The 24,476-nt window shown below is 45.4% G+C and overlaps 1 protein-coding gene across 5 annotated transcripts in view; it reads right to left on the bottom strand.

Annotated features, from left to right (window-relative positions):
- Positions 1 to 24,476, bottom strand: part of LOC129863576 (protein TANC2-like) — a 589,624-nt gene that overhangs the window by 311,676 nt on the left and 253,472 nt on the right. For 4 of the 5 annotated variants that reach the window (XM_055935646.1, XM_055935654.1, XM_055935661.1 and 1 more), the window contains one exon: positions 18,024 to 18,203. In XM_055935646.1, coding sequence (XP_055791621.1) covers positions 18,024 to 18,203 — 180 coding nt within the window. Of the gene's footprint in view, positions 1 to 5,600; positions 6,432 to 18,023; positions 18,204 to 24,476 lie in introns of those variants that run through there. The other variant, XM_055935679.1, reaches the window with a different exon arrangement.

Here is a 24,476-nt window from a genome sequence, read left to right as displayed (position 1 = left end):
AAGTAGTGCACTACATTGGGAGTAGGGTGCCATTTGCGACATAACCAATTCTCTCTCAGTGGGCTAGCTGGCTGGTTTTCTGATAAGAATTGAGTGGTGAAAAGGGTCTGTACGAAGCTCCAGCATGCAGGAACCAACCCAGAGGCTCTTACTTAGTGAAGAGAATAGAATACACTTTATGCTCCACTGGTTATCCTTTGATAACCAAATTAACCTTAAAATCATTTGGACAGACTATTATTACTAATGTGCAACATTCTCCATTTGAATGTGGGTGTAGCTAGCTGTAGTCTATGTCTATCAGCACTGATGTAGAAAATCTATTAACGGCACATGCTACTTCCATACACTTTAAAGTTCCATTATTTCTTAGGCAATACTCTAAAGGTGATTGTACCGGTAGATGAATCCTATCTGCATTTGTCATTCCCTTCTATACATGACCTTCAGCTCAACAGGGGTAAAGCCTTTTGACAAATTCACATCCTTCAACAGGTGAATGTCTACAGGTCGTCATTAAGCCCTGTGATGGAATCATGTCATCACGCACGCACCCCCGCACACACCAATCACTTGTGTCTAAAACAGGAAGTCTGTCATGAGGGACCGAGTGTGGTTGTATAATGCTAAAATCCTGACAGACACCAAGGAGCCTCATCACAGCTCTCTGCAGTAGGTGACGATAGCAGCGAACTCCTGTGGAATCTGTCTGTCGATGGTGAGTGTGTGTGTCCTTCTCCTCATCAAACACCTTCCTTCACCTGACACCACCAGCAGCTACTGATGAGGGACTATTCATGCAGCAGACATCCTTCTTATTGGGAAATTCTGTACTGTTCAGCTTTTCACACCAGCTAGCTAGCTAACCCCCGAGAGAGAGAGAGAGAATAAGCTCAACTGGACACCTTAATGAGGCAGTGAATGAACTGAGAGAGAAAGCACGCAGGGCATTCTACGCAATTAAAAAGCAAATTCAAATTGAAATACCTATTAAAATCTGGCTAAAACTAATTGAATATGTCATTGAACCAATTGCACTTTATGGCAGCGAGGTGTGGGGTCCACTTGCAAAACAAGATTTCATCAAATGGGACAAACATCCCATTGAAACCCTGCATGCAGAGTTCTGTAAGATTCTCCTACATGTCCAGAGGAAAACTACAAACAATGCATGCAGGGCAGAATTAGGCAAATATCCACTAATAATAAAAACTCAAAAAAGAGCAATTAAGTTTTGGAAACATCTAAAATACAGTGACCCCCTCTCATATCACTACCAAGCCCTGCAATACCAAGAGCTGAGCAAAGAAAAGAGTCCCCTCATCCAGCTGGTCCTGGGGCTGAGTTCACAAACCTGTTCTACTAACACACTGAAGCCTCAGGACCAGAACATCCAATCAATCAGAATAAACCAAATTACAACACAGTCAAAACAAAACTACATTGCTTATTGGGAAACACAAGCACAAGCACAGAGCAAAATGCAGTGCTATCTGGCCCTAAATCGACAGTACACCATGGCTAACTATTTGACTATGGTTACTGATCAAAACCTTAGAAAAACCTTGACAAAGTACAGGCTCAGTGAGCACAGCCTTGCCATTGAGAAGGGTAGACACAGGAAAACCTGGCTCCCTGTAGAGGAAAGGCTGTGCAACCACTGCACAACAGCAGAACCTGAGACGGAGCTGCATTTCCTGACAAAATGTAAAAAATATAAAACAATTAGAGAGTGTCATTTCCCCAAATTTGAAACTCTTATTCAAGGTTTCAAAGACCTCTCTGATGAGGATAGGCTACCCGTCCTGTTGGGGGAGGACGCAGAGAGCTGTGGGTTGGCAGCGCACTACATTGCTGCCTGCCATAAGTTGAGGGACAGTGTCTGACAGACCAATCAACCTGCACATGTACTCTACTGTATGTTTATTGTTATTGTTGAATGTATGGTTATTTTGACACTTAGTTATTGTTGTTACTGTTGTCCCGTTGACCATTTTGATTCTCATTTTTATATTGTAAATAAGCTTTGGCAATATGTACATTGTTACGTCATGCCAATAAAGCAAATTGAATTGAATTGAAATTGAGTGAGTGAGTGAGTGAGTGAGTGAGTGAGTGAGTGAGTGAGTGAGTGAGTGAGTGAGTGAGTGAGTGAGTGAGTGAGTGAGTGAGTGAGTGAGTGAGTGAGTGAGTGAGTGAGTGAGAGAGAGAGAGAGAGAGAGAGAGAGAGAGAGAGAGAGAGAGAGAGAGAGAGAGAGAGAGGTCACCCACCAGTAGCCAGTTACTGCTAACGTCACCCACCAGTAGCCAGTTACTGCTAACGTCACCCACCAGTAGCCAGTTACTGCTAACGTCACCCACCAGTAGCCAGTTAATGCTAACGTCACCCACCAGTAGCCAGTTACTGCTAACGTCACCCACCAGTAGCCAGTTACTGCTAACGTCACCCACCAGTAGCCAGTTACTGTTACAGTCACCCACCAGTAGCCAGTTACTGCTACAGCCACCCACCAGTAGCCAGTTACTGCTAACGTCACCCACCAGTAGCCAGTTACTGCTAACGTCACCCACCAGTAGCCAGTTACTGCTAACGTCACCCACCAGTAGCCAGTTACTGCTACAGCCACCCACCAGTAGCCAGTTACTACTACAGTTACCCACCAGTAGCCAGTTACTGCTAACGTCACCCACCAGTAGCCAGTTACTGCTAACGTCACCCACCAGTAGCCAGTTAATGCTAACGTCACCCACCAGTAGCCAGTTACTGCTAACGTCACCCACCAGTAGCCAGTTACTGCTAACGTCACCCACCAGTAGCCAGTTACTGTTACAGTCACCCACCAGTAGCCAGTTACTGCTACAGCCACCCACCAGTAGCCAGTTACTGCTAACGTCACCCACCAGTAGCCAGTTACTGCTAACGTCACCCACCAGTAGCCAGTTACTGCTAACGTCACCCACCAGTAGCCAGTTACTGCTACAGCCACCCACCAGTAGCCAGTTACTACCCACCAGTAGCCAGTTACTGCTAACGTCACCCACCAGTAGCCAGTTACTGCTAACGTCACCCACCAGTAGCCAGTTACTGCTACAGTCACCCACTAGTATCCAGCTACTGCTAACGTCACCCACCAGTAGCCAGTTACTACTACAGTCACCCACCAGTAGCCAGTTACTACTACAGTCACCCACCAGTAGCCAGTTACTGCTACAGTCACACACTAGTAGCCAGTTACTGCTAACGTCACCCACCAGTAGCCAGTTACTGCTAACGTCACCCACCAGTCGCCAGTTACTACTACAGTCACCCACCAGTAGCCAGTTAGTGCTAACGTCACCCACCAGTAGCCAGTTACTGCTAACGTCACCCACCAGTAGCCAGTTACTGCTAACGTCACCCACCAGTAGCCAGTTACTGCTACAGTCACCCACCAGTAGCCAGTTCCTACTACAGTCACCCACCAGTAGCCAGTTACTGCTAACGTCACCCACCAGTAGCCAGTTACTGCTAACGTCACCCACCAGTAGACAGTTCTTACTACAGTCACCCACCAGTAGCCAGTTAGTGCTAACGTCACCCACCAGTAGCCAGTTACTGCTAACGTCACCCACCAGTAGCCAGTTACTGCTAACGTCACCCACCAGTAGCCAGTTACTACTACAGTCACCCACCAGTAGCCAGTTCCTACTACAGTCACCCACCAGGAGCCAGTTACTGCTAACGTCACCCACCAGTAGCCAGTTACTGCTACAGTCACCCACCAGTAGCCAGTTACTGCTAACGTCACCCACCAGTAGCCAGTTACTACTACAGTCACCCACCAGTAGCCAGTTCCTACTACAGTCACCCACCAGTAGCCAGTTACTGCTATAGTCACCCACCAGGAGCCAGTTACTGCTAGTCACCCACCAGGAGCCAGTTACTGCTAGTCACCCACCAGTAGCCAGTTACTGCTACAGCCACCCACCAGTAGCCAGTTACTACTACAGTTACCCACCAGTAGCCAGTTACTGCTACAGTCACCCACCAGTAGCCAGTTACTGCTAACGTCACCCACCAGTAGCCAGTTACTGCTACAGTCACCCACTAGTAGCCAGCTACTGCTAACGTCACCCACCAGTAGCCAGTTACTACTACAGTCACCCACCAGTAGCCAGTTACTACTACAGTCACCCACCAGTAGCCAGTTACTGCTACAGTCACACACTAGTAGCCAGTTACTGCTAACGTCACCCACCAGTAGCCAGTTACTGCTAACGTCACCCACCAGTCGCCAGTTACTACTACAGTCACCCACCAGTAGCCAGTTAGTGCTAACGTCACCCACCATTAGCCAGTTACTGCTAACGTCACCCACCAGTAGCCAGTTACTGCTAACGTCACCCACCAGTAGCCAGTTACTGCTAACGTCACCCACCAGTAGCCAGTTCCTACTACAGTCACCCACCAGTAGCCAGTTACTGCTAACGTCACCCACCAGTAGCCAGTTACTGCTAACGTCACCCACCAGTAGCCAGTTCCTACTACAGTCATCCACCAGTAGCCAGTTAGTGCTAACGTCACCCACCAGTAGCCAGTTACTGCTAACGTCACCCACCAGTAGCCAGTTACTGCTAACGTCACCCACCAGTAGCCAGTTACTACTACAGTCACCCACCAGTAGCCAGTTCCTACTACAGTCACCCACCAGGAGCCAGTTACTGCTAACGTCACCCACCAGTAGCCAGTTACTGCTACAGTCACCCACCAGTAGCCAGTTACTGCTAACGTCACCCACCAGTAGCCAGTTACTACTACAGTCACCCACCAGTAGCCAGTTCCTACTACAGTCACCCACCAGTAGCCAGTTACTGCTATAGTCACCCACCAGGAGCCAGTTACTGCTAGTCACCCACCAGTAGCCAGTTACTGCTATAGTCACCCACCAGGAGCCAGTTACTGCTAGTCACCCACCAGTAGCCAGTTCCTACTACAGTCACCCACCAGTAGCCAGTTACTGCTAACGTCACCCACCAGTCGCCAGTTACTACTACAGTCACCCACCAGTAGCCAGTTCCTACTACAGTCACCCACCAGTAGCCAGTTACTGCTATAGTCACCCACCAGGAGCCAGTTACTGCTAGTCACCCACCAGTAGCCAGTTACTGCTATAGTCACCCACCAGTAGTCAGGTAGTGTTACAGTCACCCATCAGTAGCCAGTTACTACTCCCCACGCTGTAGCCAGATACTACAGTTACTGAGCCTAAATTCTGATTACAGCTGCAAAGACCTTAGCCTCCCTCTTCTCTCTCCTTATAAGCCCAGCTTGCTGTACCAACAATAGCATTCAAGCCTATGACGAATACATCCACTCCACTCCTCCACACTGACCCCCCAGAGAGCCTGCTAACCTGGGCAAGGCCCAGAGAGCCTGTTAACCTGGGCCAGGCCTGGAACACACCAGGTAAATTACAGCAGAGGTGGTATGTAACAATATCACAAGCATAAATTAAAAGCCTAAAACTAAATCTCTACAAAAATGAACACTCACACAAGTGATCAGATACTAACATCCATTCAGATATTTTAATAACCGTGCCCATCCCTAATTGGCTCACCATTCTCAAGCCAGATCCTGCATGATTGTGGAAGACTGGAATATGGCAGCAGTTTCCCTCCTTCTCCGTCCAGTGACAAAAACAGACCTTCCTCCCTGAACGATGACCCCTTGGTTGGTACCCACACAGCAAGCGGCACAGCAAATCAAGCAGAGGGGGAAAAATAATAACGACTCTCCTCCTCTCCTCTCTTCTTTCAAAGTAATCCTCTACAGGTCTCAGTGTTGCTGACGCCGTTCAGTCAGCTCGATTCAGCCACGGAAAATGATATGGGTTGCAGGAAGGAAGCAGATATGGCAGGGTGACGAGAAAAGCGAGAGGAGGAGGAGGTCAAGGAAGAAACCCAGGCAGCAGTCACTGTGTCACTAGGGAGAGAGAGAGAGGGACACCGAGATTACATTCTCTCGGATATCTTCACTCATCCTTGGACAGTCGGCCAGCTTTCTCCTTCCAAAAAAAGAAGACCTTTCCTAAGCAGCAGAGGCAAATACGGGCCAATAGATGGATTGCGAGCTCATTCGTGTCCGTGCCTGGCGCTTAGCGAGCGGTGTTATGTATAGATGTGAGAGGCACTGCTAGTTCCACAGGAGCAGGGAGCCCAGGACTCCTCTGTACACCAGCAGATGAATGGCGCAGTGCTGCTGTTGTTATGGCAACCACCGGGGAGGACGGAGAGGGAGGAGGGTATGTAAGAGGGAGGGAGTATGGAAAGAGAGAAAAACATGGAATAAAAGAGGAGGAAGGGAGGGAGGGTCATATTTAAGTGGCACTGTTTCACAGTACACAGTGGTGAGAAGCTTTGGGGACATATCTGGGTAAAAACTAAGGCAGAATCATCTGTGGGGAGACAGGGTCTCTTTATGAATATGTTACTCAATCTCATCTTGGGCCCGAGCCTCCCTGTGCCCGCATTCTACCCTTTTTACCCCACAGCCGCAGCCATTTTTATACACTACATGATCAAAAGTATGTGCTTAACTTCTGGGCCACATCCTGACTGATGGCAGCCCATTCTTGCTTAATCAATGATTGGAGTTTGTCAGAATTTGTGGTTCGGGGAACAAACATCGATATTTTGGGTCCATGGCCAGGAAACTCCCCAGACCTTAATCCCATTGAGAACTTGTGGTCAATCCTCAAGAGGCGGGTTGCAGAGGTCTTGGGCGGATGAGGTCGAGGTCAGGGCTCTGTGCAGGCCAGTCAAGTTTTTCCACACAACCTCGACAAACCATTTCTGTATGGACCTCGCTTTGTGCAGAGGAGCATTGTCATGCTGGAACAGGAAAGGGCCTCCCCCAAACTGTTACCACAAAGTTGGAAGCACAGAATGGTTTAGAATGTCATTGTATGCTGTAGCGTTAAGATTTCCCTTCACTGGAACTAAAGGGCCTAGCCCGAACCATGAAAAACAGCCCCAGACCATTATTCCTCCTCCACCAAACTTTACAGGTGGCACTATGCATTAGGGTAGGTAGCGGTCTCCTGGCACCCGTCAAACCCAGATTCGGCCGTCGGGCTGGCAGATGGTGAACAGTGATTTCTCACTCCAGAGAACATGTTTCCACAGTCCAATGTTGGCGAGCTTTATACCACTCCAGCTGACGCTTGGCATTGCGCATGGTGATTTTAGGCTTATGTGTGGCTGCTTGGCCATGGAAACCCATTTCATGAAGCTCCCAACAAACAGTTATTGTGCTAATGTTGCTTCCAGCGGCAATTAGGAACTCGATAGTGAGTGTTGCCACCGAGAACCTGAGAGAGGATTTTTACACGCTTCAGCACTTGGCGGTCCCGTTCTGTGAGGTTGTGTGGCCTACACGGCTGAGCCATTGTTGCTCCTAGACATTTCCACTTCACAATAACAGCACTTACAGTTGACCGGGGAAGAAATCTGACTAACTGACTTGTTGGAAAGGTGGCATCAGATGACGGTACCACGTTGAAAGTCACCAAGCTCTTCAGTACGACCATTCTACGGCCAATGTTTGTCTATGGAGATTGCATGGCTGTGTGCTCAATGTTATACACCGGTCAGTAATGGGTGTGGCTGAAATAGAATCCACTATTTTGAAGGGGTGTCCACATACTGCTATATACACTGCTCCAAAAAATAAAGGGAACACTTAAACAACACAATGTAACTACAAGTCAATCACACTTCTGTGAAATCAAATTGTCCACTTAGGAAGCAACACTGATTGACAATAAATTTCACATGCTGTTGTGCAAATGGAATAGACAAAAGGTGGAAATTATAGGCAATTAGTAAGACACCCCCAAAAAAAGAATGGTTCTGCAGGTGGTGACCACAGACCACTTCTCAGTTCCTATGCTTCCTGGCTGATGTTTTGGTCACTTTTGAATGCTGGCGGTGCTTTCACTCTAGTGGTAGCATGAGACGGAGTCTACAACCCACACAAGTGGCTCAGGTAGTGCAGCTCATCCAGGATGGCACATCAATGCGAGCTGTGGCAAAAAGGTTTGCTGTGTCCGTCAGCGTAGTGTCCAGAGCATGGAGGCGCTACCAGGAGACAGGCCAGTACATCAGGAGACGTGGAGGAGGCCGTAGGAGGGCAACAACCCAGCAGCAGGACCGCTACCTCCGCCTTTGTGCAAGGAGGTGCACTGCCAGAGCCCTGCAAAATGACCTCCAGCAGGCCACAAATGTGCATGTGTCTGCTCAAACGGTCAGAAACAGACTCCTTGAGGGTGGTATGAGGGCCCGACGTCCACAGGTGGGGGTTGTGCTTACAGCCCAACACCGTGCAGGACGTTTGGCATTTGCCAGAGAACACCAAGATTGGCAAATTCGCCACTGGCGCCCTGTGCTCTTCACAGATGAAAGCAGGTTCACACTGAGCACATGAGCACATGTGACAGACGTGACAGAGTCTGGGGACGCCGTGGAGAACGTTCTCCTGCCTGCAACATCGTCCAGCATGACCGGTTTGGCGGTGGGTCAGTCATGGTGTGGGGTGGCATTTCTTTGTGGTGTGGGGTGGCACCTCTGGCGAGCACATTCCTCCATGTGCTCGCCAGAGGTAGCCTGACTGCCATTAGGTACCGAGATGAGATCCTCAGAGCCCTTGTGAGACCATATGCTGACACATGCACATTTGTGGCCTGCTGGAGGTCATTTTGCAAGGCTCTGGCAGTGCTCCTCCTTGCACAAAGGCGGAGGTAGCGGTCCTGCTGCTGTGTTGTTGCCCTCCTACGGCCTCCTCCACGTCTCCTGATGTACTGGCCTGTCTCCTGGTAGCGCCTCCATGCTCTGGACACTACGCTGACAGACACAGCAAACCTTTTTGCCACAGCTCGCATTGATGTGCCATCCTGGATGAGCTGCACTACCTGAGCCACTTGTGTGGATTGTAGACTCCGTCTCATGCTACCACTAGAGTGAAAGCACCGCCAGCATTCAAAAGTGACCAAAACATCAGCCAGGAAGCATAGGAACTGAGAAGTGGTCTGTGGTCACCACCTGCAGAACCATTCCTTTTTTGGGGGTGTCTTACTAATTGCCTATAATTTCCACCTTTTGTCTATTCCATTTGCACAACAGCATGTGAAATTTATTGTCAATCAGTGTTGCTTCCTAAGTGGACAGTTTGATTTCACAGAAGTGTGATTGACTTGGAGTTACATTGTGTTATTTAAGTGTTCCCTTTATTTTTTTGAGCAGTGTATATAGTGTAGATATTCTCTCTTTCTCCTCCTCATCTTTCTTTGGTCTCAGTAACTTCCTTTCTTCCTTTCTGGCTGGTGGGATTACATGGGATAGACTAAATAAAGGGATGGGGATGCTCTGTTGTTGGCCTAAAGATATGCAGGAAACATAGACCAATATGTTGATTGAATCTGGTCCTCCGTGACGGTCTAAATTGTAATTCTAGTTGTCTTCACCTCTCTCGCGCTCTCTCTCTCCTAATGAGGCGTAGACATCATTACAAAGTTGTCTGTTCTCATCAGACCTAGCAGACCAAGACAGGCAGACTCATGTATAATCTGTAAAACTCATAACATGTTATATCAAGCTGGTCCCATCAAAACCTGGAATACTAGCAAATAGTTACAACTACTGAGTTATCTTGGTCATCTAAAGGCCGATGAAAGGTTCCTCGTCTATGACTGATACGATTCTGTTTGACTATGTATAGCCTATCTGCACCTCAATGGACTTCCATCTCTCAGTCATTGATATTGTGGTATTTCAAAAGACTAATGCCACATCACATGTCGATGACATACAGTATGTCTCACGTGTTTCCAAAACAGTGAAAAAGAGTTCTGTGGACTTCCGCACCCAAACAGTATTGATAAACCCTTAGAGCTTACTGAAGCAGACACAGTGGATGGTATTGTCTGAAAACCACAGGTTTATTTAACTGACATCTGCTAAACGATAAACACTGAGTGTGTCCTAAATGGTACCCTATTCCCTATACACTACTTTTGAGCAGAGCCCTATTGGCAGTGCACTATATAGGGATTAAGGTGCCAATCTGGATGCAGTGATTTCTTCAGTCAGTATTGGCGTGTTCAGGTCCACTGGTTCTCATGACATTATATTCCTCCTTTTCAATGACCTTCTCATATAGACTTGTCTCTGTTTTTTCCACCTGTGAAAAGTCAGAGGAGCTGAAAATGTCACATTTCCCATTGGCGGAACAAATGACTTTGCATGTGCGGGAAGGAGGGAGGGTTATTGTTGGTCAAGCAGATTGTAATTGGGGAACGACCGGCCTTGGGAGTTGAACCGGCTAGGTAAAGAGATTTGCAGGAGAGGAGATTGAAATGTATAAATGCCAGTCTCAGCATCAGCCAGAGAGAGATATTATATAAATACTATATGTACCACACTCCTAGGCCCAAGGTAGCCCTACAGTTCAGTAATATCTCAGCCACACAGAGATGACTACAGTGCATTGGGAAAGTATTCAGATCTCTTACTTTTCCCACATTTCGCTAGGTTACAGCCTTATTCTAAAATGGATTGAATCCTAAATCATTCTACACACAATATTTTATTTTTTATTTAACCTTTATTTAACTAGGCAAGTCAGTTAAGAACAAATTCTTATTTACAATGGCAGCCTACCCCATACCCCATAATGACAAAGCAAAAAAACATGTTAAGGATTATAATAAACACCGCTTTGATGTCATACAAGCCAAACCCAAATGTGCACTTCACATTTCCATATAAAAAAACTAATGTACAGTGTCAACGTTTATGATCACCATGTTTGAGGTACAGTTACAAGACGGCATGACAACATACCCTTGGTTGTTCTGAACAGAATGCGTGTCTGTTGTGAAGAAAATTCACCACGGCACACACATCTGAATGCACTCATGACCCCTATGCGCACCAAAATGATGATCCATTTCCCTGAATTGCATTGTGAAAGCCTTACACTGTTGTCCTATATTATAACTTAGCAAGTCACGTCGACAATAGAACAGGTTTTCAAATGATGACCATCTGACCCAGATTGCAATTTATAATGGACCATTTTTGGATTGCGTAAACAACAGCAGTAATTATGTGATGGTGGGGATGCAGGGCTGTGTTCCAAACAAAGCAACCACAAGTGTGCTGCTCTAGTTCCTCAACTACACAGCCAGGAGAGAAAAAAAGCACCTTACAGTTGAAGACTCTCTTTGAGTCATAAAAGTGCATTGAAATTACTTTGGAATTATGCACATTGGAGAGGTGTGTGGCCACTTGGAGACACCGGTTAGTCCTCTCAAACAAACCCTTGTCATTTTTTATGTTGCACTTACCCCACATTCTCCAGAAATAGTCTTATGTTACTGAATGTATGCATAGTATTTTCAGATTTCGATAGTACAGTAAATGTAAAATCAAATCAACAGTGTAACGTTTGGATTCAGTCTTGTGTCAGGTGAACTGTGTTCTCACCTTTAGTCTAATAATGTTCCCATAATCTCCAAACGGTTCCCTTTCAATTACTGTCATGGTTATATTTCTTCTGTAAGAATTATGTCAATTTCGCCCTATTCGTATAGGTCAATTCTCACAAGTGTAAAGGGTTAAGGGCTAATGCAATAATTTTCCAACTTAACATGGAAATCCAATAGTTCATTGTATTGATCGCTATCTGTCACTAATTAGGAGAGCAGTGTGACACAGAGAAATAGATGATGACATAATGCCTTTAAAAGATTCAGAGAGGAGTAAGTCTGATCAATCATCGGGTTGTGGCTCTACAGGGCATCCCAAATGGCATCATATTCCCTAGGAAGTGAACTACTTTTGATCTCAGAAGGCAGGGCTCTCCAACCCTGTTGCTGGAGACCTCCTGTCCTGGAGGTTTCAGCAAAAGCTTGAGCTTATTAACCACAGACTGTGGTTCTGTGTATCTGCTATGAAAAAAGGTATCATGGGCTTCATCACACAGACTCATTGAAGATAGAGATGTGCCCTGAGAGTCAGGAAACAAGGGGGTGAGTGTTTTAATAAATACATTAAACATAATACAAAACAAGAAACACGAACAACGCACAGACAGGAAACAGAAACAATGATGCCTGGGGAAGGAACGAAAGAGAATTACATATATAGGGCAGGCAATCAAGGAAGTAGTGGAGTCCAGGTGAGTGAAGACGTGCAGGTGTGTGTAACAATGGTGACAGGTGTGCGCAATAACGAGCAGTCTGGTGACCTAGAGGCTGGAGAGCGAGCACAGGTGACAGTTAGCAATTTCATGTGTATCAACTCCTGAGCCGTTCTAGACACACAGCACAGTGGACTAGCAGCAGTGGTGGGAGACATCAAATAACACAACAGCAGTGGAATGGAATCAATGCTGAGGGGTTGAGGTCCAAAAAGACAGGTCACAACTCTCTACTCCACTATAGTTAAAGGATGTTGTTGCCCAGTGTTCAGAACCACCAGAGAGAACAGACAGGTCAGGATGTTGCTGTCTGCTGCCCAGTGTTCAGAACCACCAGAGAGAACAGACAGGTCAGGATGTTGCTGTCTGCTGCCCAGTGTTCAGAACCACCAGAGAGAACAGACAGGTCAGGATGTTGCTGTCTGCTGCCCAGTGTTCAGAACCACCAGAGAGAACAGACAGGTCAGGATGTTGCTGTCTGCTGCCCAGTGTTCAGAACCACCAGAGAGAACAGACAGGTCAGGATGTTGCTGTCTGCTGCCCAGTGTTCAGAACCACCAGAGAGAACAGACAGGTCAGGATGTTGCTGTCTGCTGCCCAGTGTTCAGAACCACCGAAGAAAACAGACAGGTCAGGATGTTGCTGTTTGTGATCTTCTGGACCAAAGGCAGTGTGACATTTTCCCACCTATCTCTAACCCTACCTCTATCTCTAACCCTACCTCTATCTCTAACCCTACCTCTATCCCTAACCCTTCCTCTATCTCTAACCCTACCTCTATCCCTAACCCTAACTCTATCCCTAACCCTACCTCTATCCCTAACCCTACCTCTATCTCTAACCCTACCTCTATCTCTAACCCTACCTCTATCCCTAACCCTTCCTCTATCTCTAACCCTACCTCTATCCCTAACCCTAACTCTATCCCTAACCCTACCTCTATCCCTAACCCTACCTCTATCTCTAACCCTACCTCTATCTCTAACCCTACCTCTATCTCTAACCCTACCTCTATCTCTACCCCTACCTCTATCTCTACCCCTACCTCCAACCCTAACCCTAACCCTACCTCTAACCCTAACCCTACCTCTAACCCTACCTCTATCTCTAACCCTACCTCTATCTCTAACCCTACCTCTAACCCTACCTCTATCTCTATCTCTAACCCTACCTCTACCTCTATCTCTACCCCTACCTCTATCTCTACCCCTACCTCTATCTCTACCCCTACCTCCAACCCTAACCCTACCTCTATCCCTAACCCTATCTCTAACCCTAAATCTATCTCTAACCCTACCTCTATCTCTAACCCTACCTCTATCTTTAACCCTAACTCTATCTCCAACCCTACCTCTATCTCTAACTCTACCTCTATCTCTAAACCTACCTCTATCCCTAACCCTACCTCTATCTCCAACCCTATCTCTAACCCTAACCCTTACCTCTATCTCTAACCCTAAACCTACCTCTATCTCTAACCCTAACCCTACCTCTATCTCTAACCCTAACCCTACCTCTATCTCTAACCCTACCTCTATCTCTATCCCTAACCCTACCTCTATCTCTAACCCTACCTCTATCCCTAACCCTACCTCTATCTCTTTCCCTAACCCTACCTCTATCTCTATCCCTAACCCTACATCTATCTCTATCCCTACCCCTACCTCTAACCCTAACCCTACCTATATCTCTAACCATATCTCTATATCTAACCCTACCTCTATCTCTAACCCTATCTCTAACCCTAACTCTATCTCTAACCCTACCTCTATCTCTATCCCTAATCCTACCTCTATCCCTAACCCTACCTCTATCTCTAACCCTACCTCTATCTCTAACCAAAACCCTACCTCTATCTCTAACCCTACCTCTATCTCTAACCCTACCTCTATCTCTAACCCTACCTCTATCTCTATCCCTAACCCTACCTCTATCTCTACCCCTACCTCCAACCCTAACCCTACCTCTAACCCTAACCCTAACTCTATCTCTAACCCTAACTCTATCTCTAACCCTAACTCTATCTCTAACCCTAACTCTATCTCTAACCCTAACTCTATTTCTAACCCTAACTCTATCTCTAACCCTACCTCCATCTCTATCTCTAACCATACCTCTATCTCTAACCCTACCTCCATCTCTATCCCTAACCCTAACTCTATCTCTAACCCTACCTCTAGCTCTACCCCTACCTCCAACCCTAACCCTACCTCCAACCCTAACCCTACCTCTAACCCTAACCCTACCTCTATCTCTAACCCTACCTCTATCTCTAACCCTACCTCTAACCCTACCTCTATCTCTAACCCTACCTCTATCTCTAACCCTACCTCTATCCCTACCTCCAACCCTAACCCTATCTCTATCTCTAACCTTACCTCTATCTCTAACCCTACCTCTATCTCTAACCCTACCTCTATCTCTAACCCTACCTCTATCTCTAACCCTACCTCTATCTCTAACCCTACCTCTATCCCTAACCCTACCTCTATCCCTAACCCTACCTCTATCCCTAACCCTAACTCTATCTCTAACCCTACCTCTTACCCTACCTCTATCTCTTACCCTACCTCTATCTCTAACCCTACCTCTATCTCTACCCCTACCTCCAACCCTAACCCTACCTCCAACCCTAACCCTACCTCTAACCCTAACCCTACCTCTATCTCTAACCCTAACTCTATCTCTAACCCTAACTCTATCTCTAACCCTAACTCTATCTCTAACCCTAACCCTACCTCTATCTCTAACCCTAACCCTACCTCTATCTCTAACCCTAACCCTACCTCTATCTCTAACCCTACCTCTATCTCTATCCCTAACCCTACCTCTATCTCTAACCCTACCTCTATCCCTAACCCTACCTCTATCTCTATCTCTATCCCTAACCCTACCTCTATCTCTATCCCTAACCCTACATCTATCTCTATCCCTACCCTTACCTCTAACCCTAACCCTACCTATATCTCTAACCATATCTCTATATCTAACCCTACCTCTATCTCTAACCCTAACTCTATCTCTAACCCTACCTCTATCTCTATCCCTAATCCTACCTCTATCCCTAACCCTACCTCTATCTCTAACCCTACCTCTATCTCTAACCATAACCCTACCTCTATCTCTAACCCTAACTCTATCTCTAACTCTATCTCTAACCCTACCTCTATCTCTAACCCTAACTCTATCTCTAACCCTAACTCTACCTCTAACCCTAACTCTATCCCTAACCCACCAGCTGAGGTAACTGTGGCACTTCATAGTGCACTACTTTTGACCAGAGCCCATAGGGAATAGGGTGCCTTCTGGGACACAAACCATGGCACTGCTGGCTCTGTAAAGGGGAAAAGCCAGAAGTAACCCTCTGCCAGCTCCTGCCCACCTCTCCAATCCAGTTCACAGGTTGGGTTCAGAGCAGCTGAGACCCCCTGGGTGAAACCTCCATGCAGGCAGAGAGAGCGGAAAGAGCGGAGAGGATTCAATTAGAAACTCAATGATTTCCTAAACAGATGTAGACCTTACCGTGAAATGCTTACTTACAAGCCCTTAACTAACAATGCAGTTCAAGAAAGAGTTAAGAAAATATTTACCAAATAAACTAAAGTATTTTTTATATATATATATAATTGTAAAAAGTTTGAGAATAAAATTGGATCCATGCCAAATCTTTTCAGTCTCCTGAGGGGGAAAAGGTGTTGTGGTGCCCTGTTCACGGCTGTCTTGGTGTGTTTGGACCATGATAGATTGTTGATGATCTGCACACCAAGGAACTTGAAACTCTCGACCCGCTGCACTGCAGCCCCATCGATGTTCACCACGCTATCATCCAGAAGGCGAGGTCAGTAACGTGCTTCAAAGCTGGGACCGAGAGACTGAAAAACAGCTTCTATCTCAATGCCATCAGACTGTTAAACAGCCATCACTAACATTGAGCGCACTATAAGTAGTAGTGCACTATAAAGGGAATAGGGTGCCATTTTGGATGAACCCTTGAGCTCAGATGCCCATGCTGCCCATACTGTAACTGGCACTGACAGGCGGTTTAAGGAGTGGCACTGGGTGAGGTCAGTCAATCTATTCATTAAAGAGTGGGAAGAAGGGTGGGGTGCTCGAGATCATGCCCAATCTGTTAATTTTCATATTTCTATGTATTTACTTTAACCTTTATTTAACTAGGCAAGCCAGTTAAGAACAAATTCTTATTTACAACGGCGGCCTACACTGGCCAAACATAACTATGACTATATTGCATTAACAAGGCAAATTAAAAATCATAAGTTGAATGACTGTGCATTTATACACAATTACAGAGCTCAATCCCAAACTGTGAGATAAAGACATGCAGAACTAAGGGAGAATGAGAACCGTTTCTGGGTCATTAATCAAGCTATTCTTTAACAACACTAACAACAGCGTTCCTCTATGAGACAACCGTCATCAAGATAACGGCAAACACAATGAAGCTTCCAGAACTCCCTTTGATTCAATGAAAGTGCTGTCAGTAAATTAGGCTGAATGTTCTGCACGAAAGAGGGAGAAAGAGAAATAGAAAGATAGAGTGAGAGAGAGAGACTCAGGACAGCAACACAATTAGACCCAACCAAATCATGAGAAAACAAGAAGATAATTACTTGACACATTGGAAAGAATTTACAGCAAACTAAAATGCTATTTGGCTCTAAACAGAGAGTACAGAGTGGCAGAATACCCGACCAGTGTGACTGACCCAAAATTAGGGAAAGCTTTGACTCTGTAGAGACTGTAGTGAGCATAGCCTTGCTATTGAGAGAGGCCTATTTCACTTGCTTTGGCAATGTAAACATATGTTCCCCATGCCAAAAAGCCCTTACATTGAATTGACAGGAAGAGATTTGGCTGCAGAAGATTAGCTTGTTATGAAATCTAATTTTCAGGCCCCATTCCCTCCAATCCAACTCCTCCTCTCCTGGCTCCTGTCAGCAACAACACAAAGTCTTCTCCTCCAGCAGTAGCAAGCAGCAGCCCCAGTGAAGATGACACAGTTTTAACAGGCCCAGTATAGAGAAATGGATCATTGTGTATGATGTACAACACACACAGCAGCGTATAGGAAAGGATTAATACAAAGAGGTTAAATTAAGAGGATGAGAGTGGTGCCCGCGCCCTAATGGTGAATGTGGACAATGTGTTTCACACTCAATCACTTCAGACACTTAAGGCAAAAATACTGCTGCAGCATTTCTATATTTATAGATTTTCACATAAAAAAACAGACGATCGACCACAGCTCATATCTGCCATTCCTGGCATCCCAGCCCAGATATCAGGTAAGGCTGGAGTGATTCTTAGTGGGTCTTGACCTGGCATCCCAGCCCAGCTATTAGGTAAGGCTGGAGTGATTATTAGTGGGCCTTGACCTGGCATCCCAGCCCAGCTATTAGGTAAGGCTGGAGTGATTCTTAGTGGGTCTTGACCTGGCATCCCAGCCCAGCTATTAGGTAAGGCTGGAGTGATTATTAGTGGGCCTTGACCTGGCATCCCAGCCCAGCTATTAGGTAAGGCTGGAGTGATTATTAGTGGGCCTTGACCTGGGAGGGCTGTGGTTGATCATTTATGGATTTTGTTGACCGGCATCAGTGATCATTGACGTAAGCATCCCACCACAGTTACCATCATGTAACTGGCTGTTTTGAATTTCCTCACACGACATTCCAACACGAATGAGTGACATTGGGTTGTTGGTTAATCAGACAGCACCAAAGCTTGGCCTATTGGAGTTCTGCTGTGGGGGTTTTGCATGTACCTGTGAGCTTCTTGGCGGCCTGCAGCCGGACGCTGATGGTTTGGTGTGTGAGCAGCGGGGAGGAGGGCAGGGAGCGTGACACGCCCTCCATGATGCGGATGTGCTGCATGCCGTCAGTCATAGACAGAGGTGGCAGGGCATAGTCACCCTCAAAGGCACAGTCACTGTCTATACCGCCACCTGCAGGAGGAAGCAGAACCGTCAGCATAATAATAATGTATTCTACGCATATATTTCATGATTTACAACACTTATGTGAGTATAGTTATGGATAGTCATGGATGTTTAAGAACAGTTATTAGTGCCTTTGTTGTGCATTGTATTACATTCTGCATAACGTATAAGGCATTATACATGTGCTTCTAGTGGCATTGTGAACAGGGTATCAATATGAAGTACTTTCTTCACTACATGTATGATTTCTTACAGTGTTCAGTGTAAATTAAAATGAATGCGGAACCAAGAGCCATGGAGTGACCCATGTTGTGATGTTGCTGTGGTATTGACTGGGATCTGCCTGGCCTGACCCACTAAAGACCACAGCTCTGAAGGCAGACATGACACGATGCCTCCCTGTTTCTCGCAATAACAATATACCAGAAAGCCGACATCTCTCTCTCTCATATATTGAACAACGTTACAAATGCAACTTACAAAGTGTTGGTCCCATGTTTCATGAGCTGAAATAAAATATCCCAGAAATGTTCCATACGCACAAAAAGCTTATTTACAACAGCATTTATCCTTTGCCAAGATAATTCATCCACCTGATTGAACAGCATGAACATTATACAGGTTCATCTTGTGCTGGGGACAATAAAAGGCCACTCGAAAATGTGCAGTTTTGTCACGCAACACAATGCAACAGATGTCTCAAGTTTGGAAGGAGCGTGCAATTGGACTACTAACTGCATGATTATCCACCAGAGCTGTTGCCAGATAATTTAGTGTTCATTTCTCTACCATTAGCCACCTCCAACGTTGTTTTATAGAATTTGGTGATAAGTCCAACTGGCCTCACAGCCGCAGACCACGTGGAAACACGCCAGTCCAGGACCTCCACATCCGGCTTCTTCACCTGCGGGATCGTCTGAAACCAGCCACCCAGACAGCTGATGAAACTGTGGGTTTGCAAAACCGAATAATTTCTTAACAAACTTTCAGAAACCGTCTCAGGGAAGCTCACCATGGTCTTGACTTGACTACAGTTTGGCGTCGTAACCTACTTCAGTGGGCAAATGCTAAACTTCAATGGCCACTGGCACGCTGGAGAAGTGTGGGTGAGCAGTTTGCTGATGTCAACATTGAGAACAGAGTGCCCCATGGTGGTGGTGGGGTTATGGTATGGGCAGGCATAAGCTACGTACAATGAACACAAATGCCTTTAATCAATGACAATTTGAATGCACAGAGATACTGTGATGAGATCCTGAGGCCCATTGTCGTGCCATTCATCTGCCTCCATCACCGCATGTTTCAGAATGATAATCCATGGCCCCATGTCGCAAGGATCTGTACACAATTCCTGGAAGCTGAAACCGTCCCTGTTCTTCCATGGCCTGCATACTCACCAGACATGCCACTCATTGACCGTGTTTGGGAAGCACTGGATCGACATGTACGACAGTGTGTTCCAGCTCTCGCCAATATCCGCTATCGATAAGAGACATTACTGTGCAGTTGTATTCATCGACCTGGCCAAGGCTTTCGACTCTGTCAATCACCACATTCTTATCGGCAGACTCAACAGCCTTGGTTTCTCAAATGGCCGCCTTGCCTGATTCACCAACTACTTATCTGATAGAGTTCAGTGTGTCAAATCGGAGGGCCTGTTGTTCAGACCTCTGGCAGTCTCTAAGGGGGTGCCACAGGGCTCAATTCTCGGGCCGACTCTCTTGTTTGTATACATCAATGATGTCGCTCTTGCTGCTGGTGATTCTCTGATCCACCTCTACGCAGACGACACCATTCTTTAGACACTTTGTTAACTAACCTCCAGATGAGCTTCAATGCCATACAACTCTCCTTCCGTGGCCTCCAACTGCTCTTAAATGCAAGTAAAACTAAATGCATGATCTTCAACCGAGCGCTGCCCGCACCTGCCCGCCCGTCCAGCATCACTACTCTGGACGGCTCTGACTTAGAATATGTGGACAACTACAAATACCTAGGTGTCTCTCTAGACTGTAAACTCTCCTTCCAGACTCACAAAAAGCATCTCAAATCCAAAATTAAATCTAGAATCGGCTTCCTATTTCGTAACAAAGCACCCTTCACTCATGCTGCCAAACATACCCTTGTAAAACTGACCATCCTACCGATCCTCGACTTCGGCGATGTCATCTACAAAATAGCCTCCAACATTCTACTCAACAAACTGGATGCAGTCTATCACAGTGCCATCCGTTTTGTCACCAAAGCCCCATATACTACCCACCATTGCGACCTGTACGCTCTCGTTGGCTGGCCCCCGCTTCATACTCATCGCCAAACCCACTGGCTCCAGATCATCTACAAGTCTCTGCTAGGTAAAGCCCCGCCTTATCTCAGCTCACTGGTCACCATAGAAGCACCCACTCCAGCAGGTATATCTCACTGGTCACCCCCAAAGCCAATTCTTCCTTTGGCCGTCTTTCCTTACAGTTCTCTGCCGCCAATGACTGGAACGAACTGCAAAACTCACTGAAGTTGGAGACTCATATCTCCCTCACTAGCTTTAAGCACCAGCTGTCAGAGCAGCTCACAGATCACTGCACCTGTACATAGCCCATCTGTAAATAGCCCATCTAACTACCTCATCCCCATACTCTGCACATCTATCACTCCAGTGTTTAATTGCTATATTGTAATTATTTCGCCACTATGGCCTATTTATTGCCTTATCTCCCTTATCCTACCTCATTTGCACACACTGTATATAGACTTTTTCTATTGTATTATTGCCTGTATGTTTGTTTATTCCAAGTGTAACTCTGTGTTGTTGTTTGTGTCACACTGCTTTCCTTTATCTTGGCCAGGTCGCAGTTTTAAATGAGAACTTGTTCTCAGCTACCCTACCTGTTTAAATAAAGGTGAAATAAAAAAATAAAAATATCCAGCAACTTCACACAGCTATTGAACAGGAATGGGACAACATTCCACAGGGCACAATCAACAGCCTGATCAACTCTATGGAAAGGAGATGTGTCGCTCTGCATGAGGCAACTTGTGGTAACACCAGATACTGACTGGTTTTCTGATCCACACCCCTACCTATCTGTGACCAGCAGATTCATATCTGTATTACCAGTCATGTGAAATACATAGATTATGGCCTAATGAATTTATTTCAATTGACTGATTTCCTCATATGGACTGTAACTCAGTAAAATCTTTGAAATTGTTGAATATTGCGTTTATATTTTTGTTCAATGTATAACAGGGGTGCCCAACCAATCAATTGCGTTCTACTGGTTGATCGCGGAGTGCTTTCCAGTCGATCGTGAGATGATTATACATCTACCAAAATTCAGCCACACAAATCAATGCCTATAATCTCTTTCTGTTTTAATGTTCAACAGTCATCCATTCACAGCAATGTCTGAAAAGAGATGTGATTTACAGAAAATATGACCAGTCCCTTCTCACTTATTGACATATGACTAGTTAGCACGGTCAGATGTCGCCCGCCAACTCCAAGTCAAGGTCACGGTGATGCCAAGCATGTAGCTAGCTAGCTAACTTTGTAGCCAGATTCGTTCTTAAATTGTGTGGTCGAAAGCAGCAATAATGAGTGAAGGGAAGAACACTAAAAATATATATATATATAATTTCCAAATAGGAGGATTATTTTTTCATCATGTCAAACTCAAAATGTGTGTGTCTCATCTGCCATAATAGCACTGCTATCCCAAATAAAGGCAACATAGAATGACATTTTAATACCACAAACAAAACCCAGGAAAGAGATTTTCCAGCAAAAACTGAATTACGAAGAAGAAAGGTACAAGAACTAAAAAATCTACTGGGAACGTAGCAGTCAATTTTCACAAGGCCTGTGACCAAAGGGAAGGCGGCAACCATAGCATCTAATCGTGTGAGTCGCGTTCTTGCTAAGCATATAAAGTAATTCAAAGATGGGGAGATGATTAAGGGAGCATTTATTGAGGCTGCAGACTCGCTGTTTGGGGATTTAAAGAATAAGACTGAAATTATGGCTGCCAATAATGACATTCAGTTGTCCAGAAATACGGTGACAAGAAGAAGTGAGGGAATAGAGGAGAACCTCGGGGATCAACTGAAGAAGGATGTTGACAACTGCGAGTGTTATTTCCTTGTGATGGATGAATCAGATTTAGTTGGGTAACATAGATAAATAAGATGTTTTATCTATATAATATGCTATGTGAGATACTTGTCATTAGAATGTATCGCTTTGGACTATACTGTTGGCAGTTGCACTTTTCCCTTCTCAGCTAGGGCTCAGTCACTTGGGGCCCAGAGAGGGGAGAGGTCAGAATGGAACATTGTCTTCATATGTGAATGTATCTGTTAAACCATGTGAAGGGATGGCGTGATTAAGGGGGAACCAATTATCTCTTTGCTCCACAATGTCTGTGCGCAAGTCACTCCCCTCAGTGAGCTTATCCAGGAGTGTGGAGAAGAGGGGGTTTACTTGAGATAGGAGTATATAAGAGTTGACAATTGAGTTATGCCTTGGATGAGGTAATGTTTTGGTACTATGAAGTACCAGGAACGAGATTAGAACCTCGTTTTAGAGACCAAACAGAGCGATAATTTATAGCTAATGCTATCTGGCTATGGGATACTAATTTCTCAAGTAAAAGGCCCTTTGTGAAGTTTTTCTAAGATCTGTGGTTCGTCATGTAAGTTGAGAGGGGTGTATCTTTTCTATAAAAGATCTCAGTTGCCATTATGTTGGGACTCTCAACAATTCATTATAGATAGTGAATTGTTGAAAGTCACAGGGCTATGGTAAAGCTCATATTATTATTAAAGATGAAATTTAAGTATTACTCTGACTGGTGTGTGGTTTGTAACTCTCCTCAATTGGTAATACAGGAAATTGCCACGACACCCTCTAGTTTGTCGAGTCCACAGATATGGTAGATGTGGCACAGTTATGCATTTTCATCGGAATGGTATTTGACAACATGAGTACAAAGGAGGAACTACTCGCCATTTTGCCACTGAAAGGTCATAGAAGAGGCAAATATATTTTTCAAGCATTTATGGAGTTTGCTAACAAATTCTAACTGCCCTTTTGTAAGCTTGTCTCCATCACTACCGATGGGGCACACGCTATGGTAGGTGGCAGTGGTTTCGTTGCATTGTGCAAACAAGAGGATTCTTTCCCGGACCTTCTTAGTTATCACTGCGTAATTCATCAGCAAGTTTTGTGCGGGAAGATGTTAAACATGAAAGAGGTGATGGCTGTTGCGATGAAGATTGTTTGTTCTATTCGAGCAAGAAGCCTACATTGGAGGCTATTTCGCACTCACTTAGAAGAGACTGAAGCGGAGCACACAGACCTGCTGCTGCACATGGATGTGCGGTGGCTGAGCCGAGGTACATTTTTAGGGAGATTCAGTGAGTAGTTGCCTGAAATCAAGGAGTTTCTCAAGGTCTCTAAACATGCAGAACATGCACAGCGAGGACACACAGTGGCTCCTGCTTTTCTCACTGACCTAACTTACATGCTTAATGAACTGAATGTAGAGCTGCAAGTAAAAAAGGCAAACACGTAATCAACATGATCAGCTCTGTGAACACTTTTAAATGCAAACTACAACTGCTCGCAAGAAAACCGCAACGTAAGGACCTGCACTTCTTTCAACACATGCATTCAGAAATTGACAGTGCACGTTACGTGGAGCAAGTCCAGAGCATCTTATCTGAGTTTAACAGTCGTTTCACTGACTTCGCATCACTTGAGCCTATTGCCACATATGTGCTTTTCGTTTGGCACAGACATAAATGTGGAAGTCTTTGCCTCCAAAATGGGATCACCTTTTCAGTTGGACACAACTATAGGAGAAACTGAAATTCTCACCCTTCAAAATGACATTCAGCTGAAATCGAGAGCAACCACAGGGACGAAGGAAGAGTTCTGGGAGCTACTCCTAGAGGATCCCAATATAAGAAGATCTCTCAACTTATCAGCCCTTTTTGGATCAACCTACCTGTGTGAGTCTGCATTTTGTCACATGAAAATAATAAAGTCCAAGTACAGCTCTACAGTCATGGCCAAAAGTTTTGAGAATGACACAAATATTAATTTCCACAAAGTTTGCTGCTTCAGTGTCTTTAGATATTTTTGTCAGATGTTACTATGGAATACTGAAGTATAATTACAAGCATTTCATAAGTGTCAAAGGCTTTTATTGGCAATTACATGAAGTTGATGCAAAGAGTCAATATTTGCAGTGTTTAACCTTCTTTTTCAAGACCTCT

The sequence above is a fragment of the Salvelinus fontinalis genome, chromosome 1, assembly GCF_029448725.1.
Source record: "Salvelinus fontinalis isolate EN_2023a chromosome 1, ASM2944872v1, whole genome shotgun sequence".
In the NCBI taxonomy this organism is placed as follows: domain Eukaryota; kingdom Metazoa; phylum Chordata; class Actinopteri; order Salmoniformes; family Salmonidae; genus Salvelinus; species Salvelinus fontinalis.
This window is presented reverse-complemented; position numbering and strand designations above follow the sequence as displayed.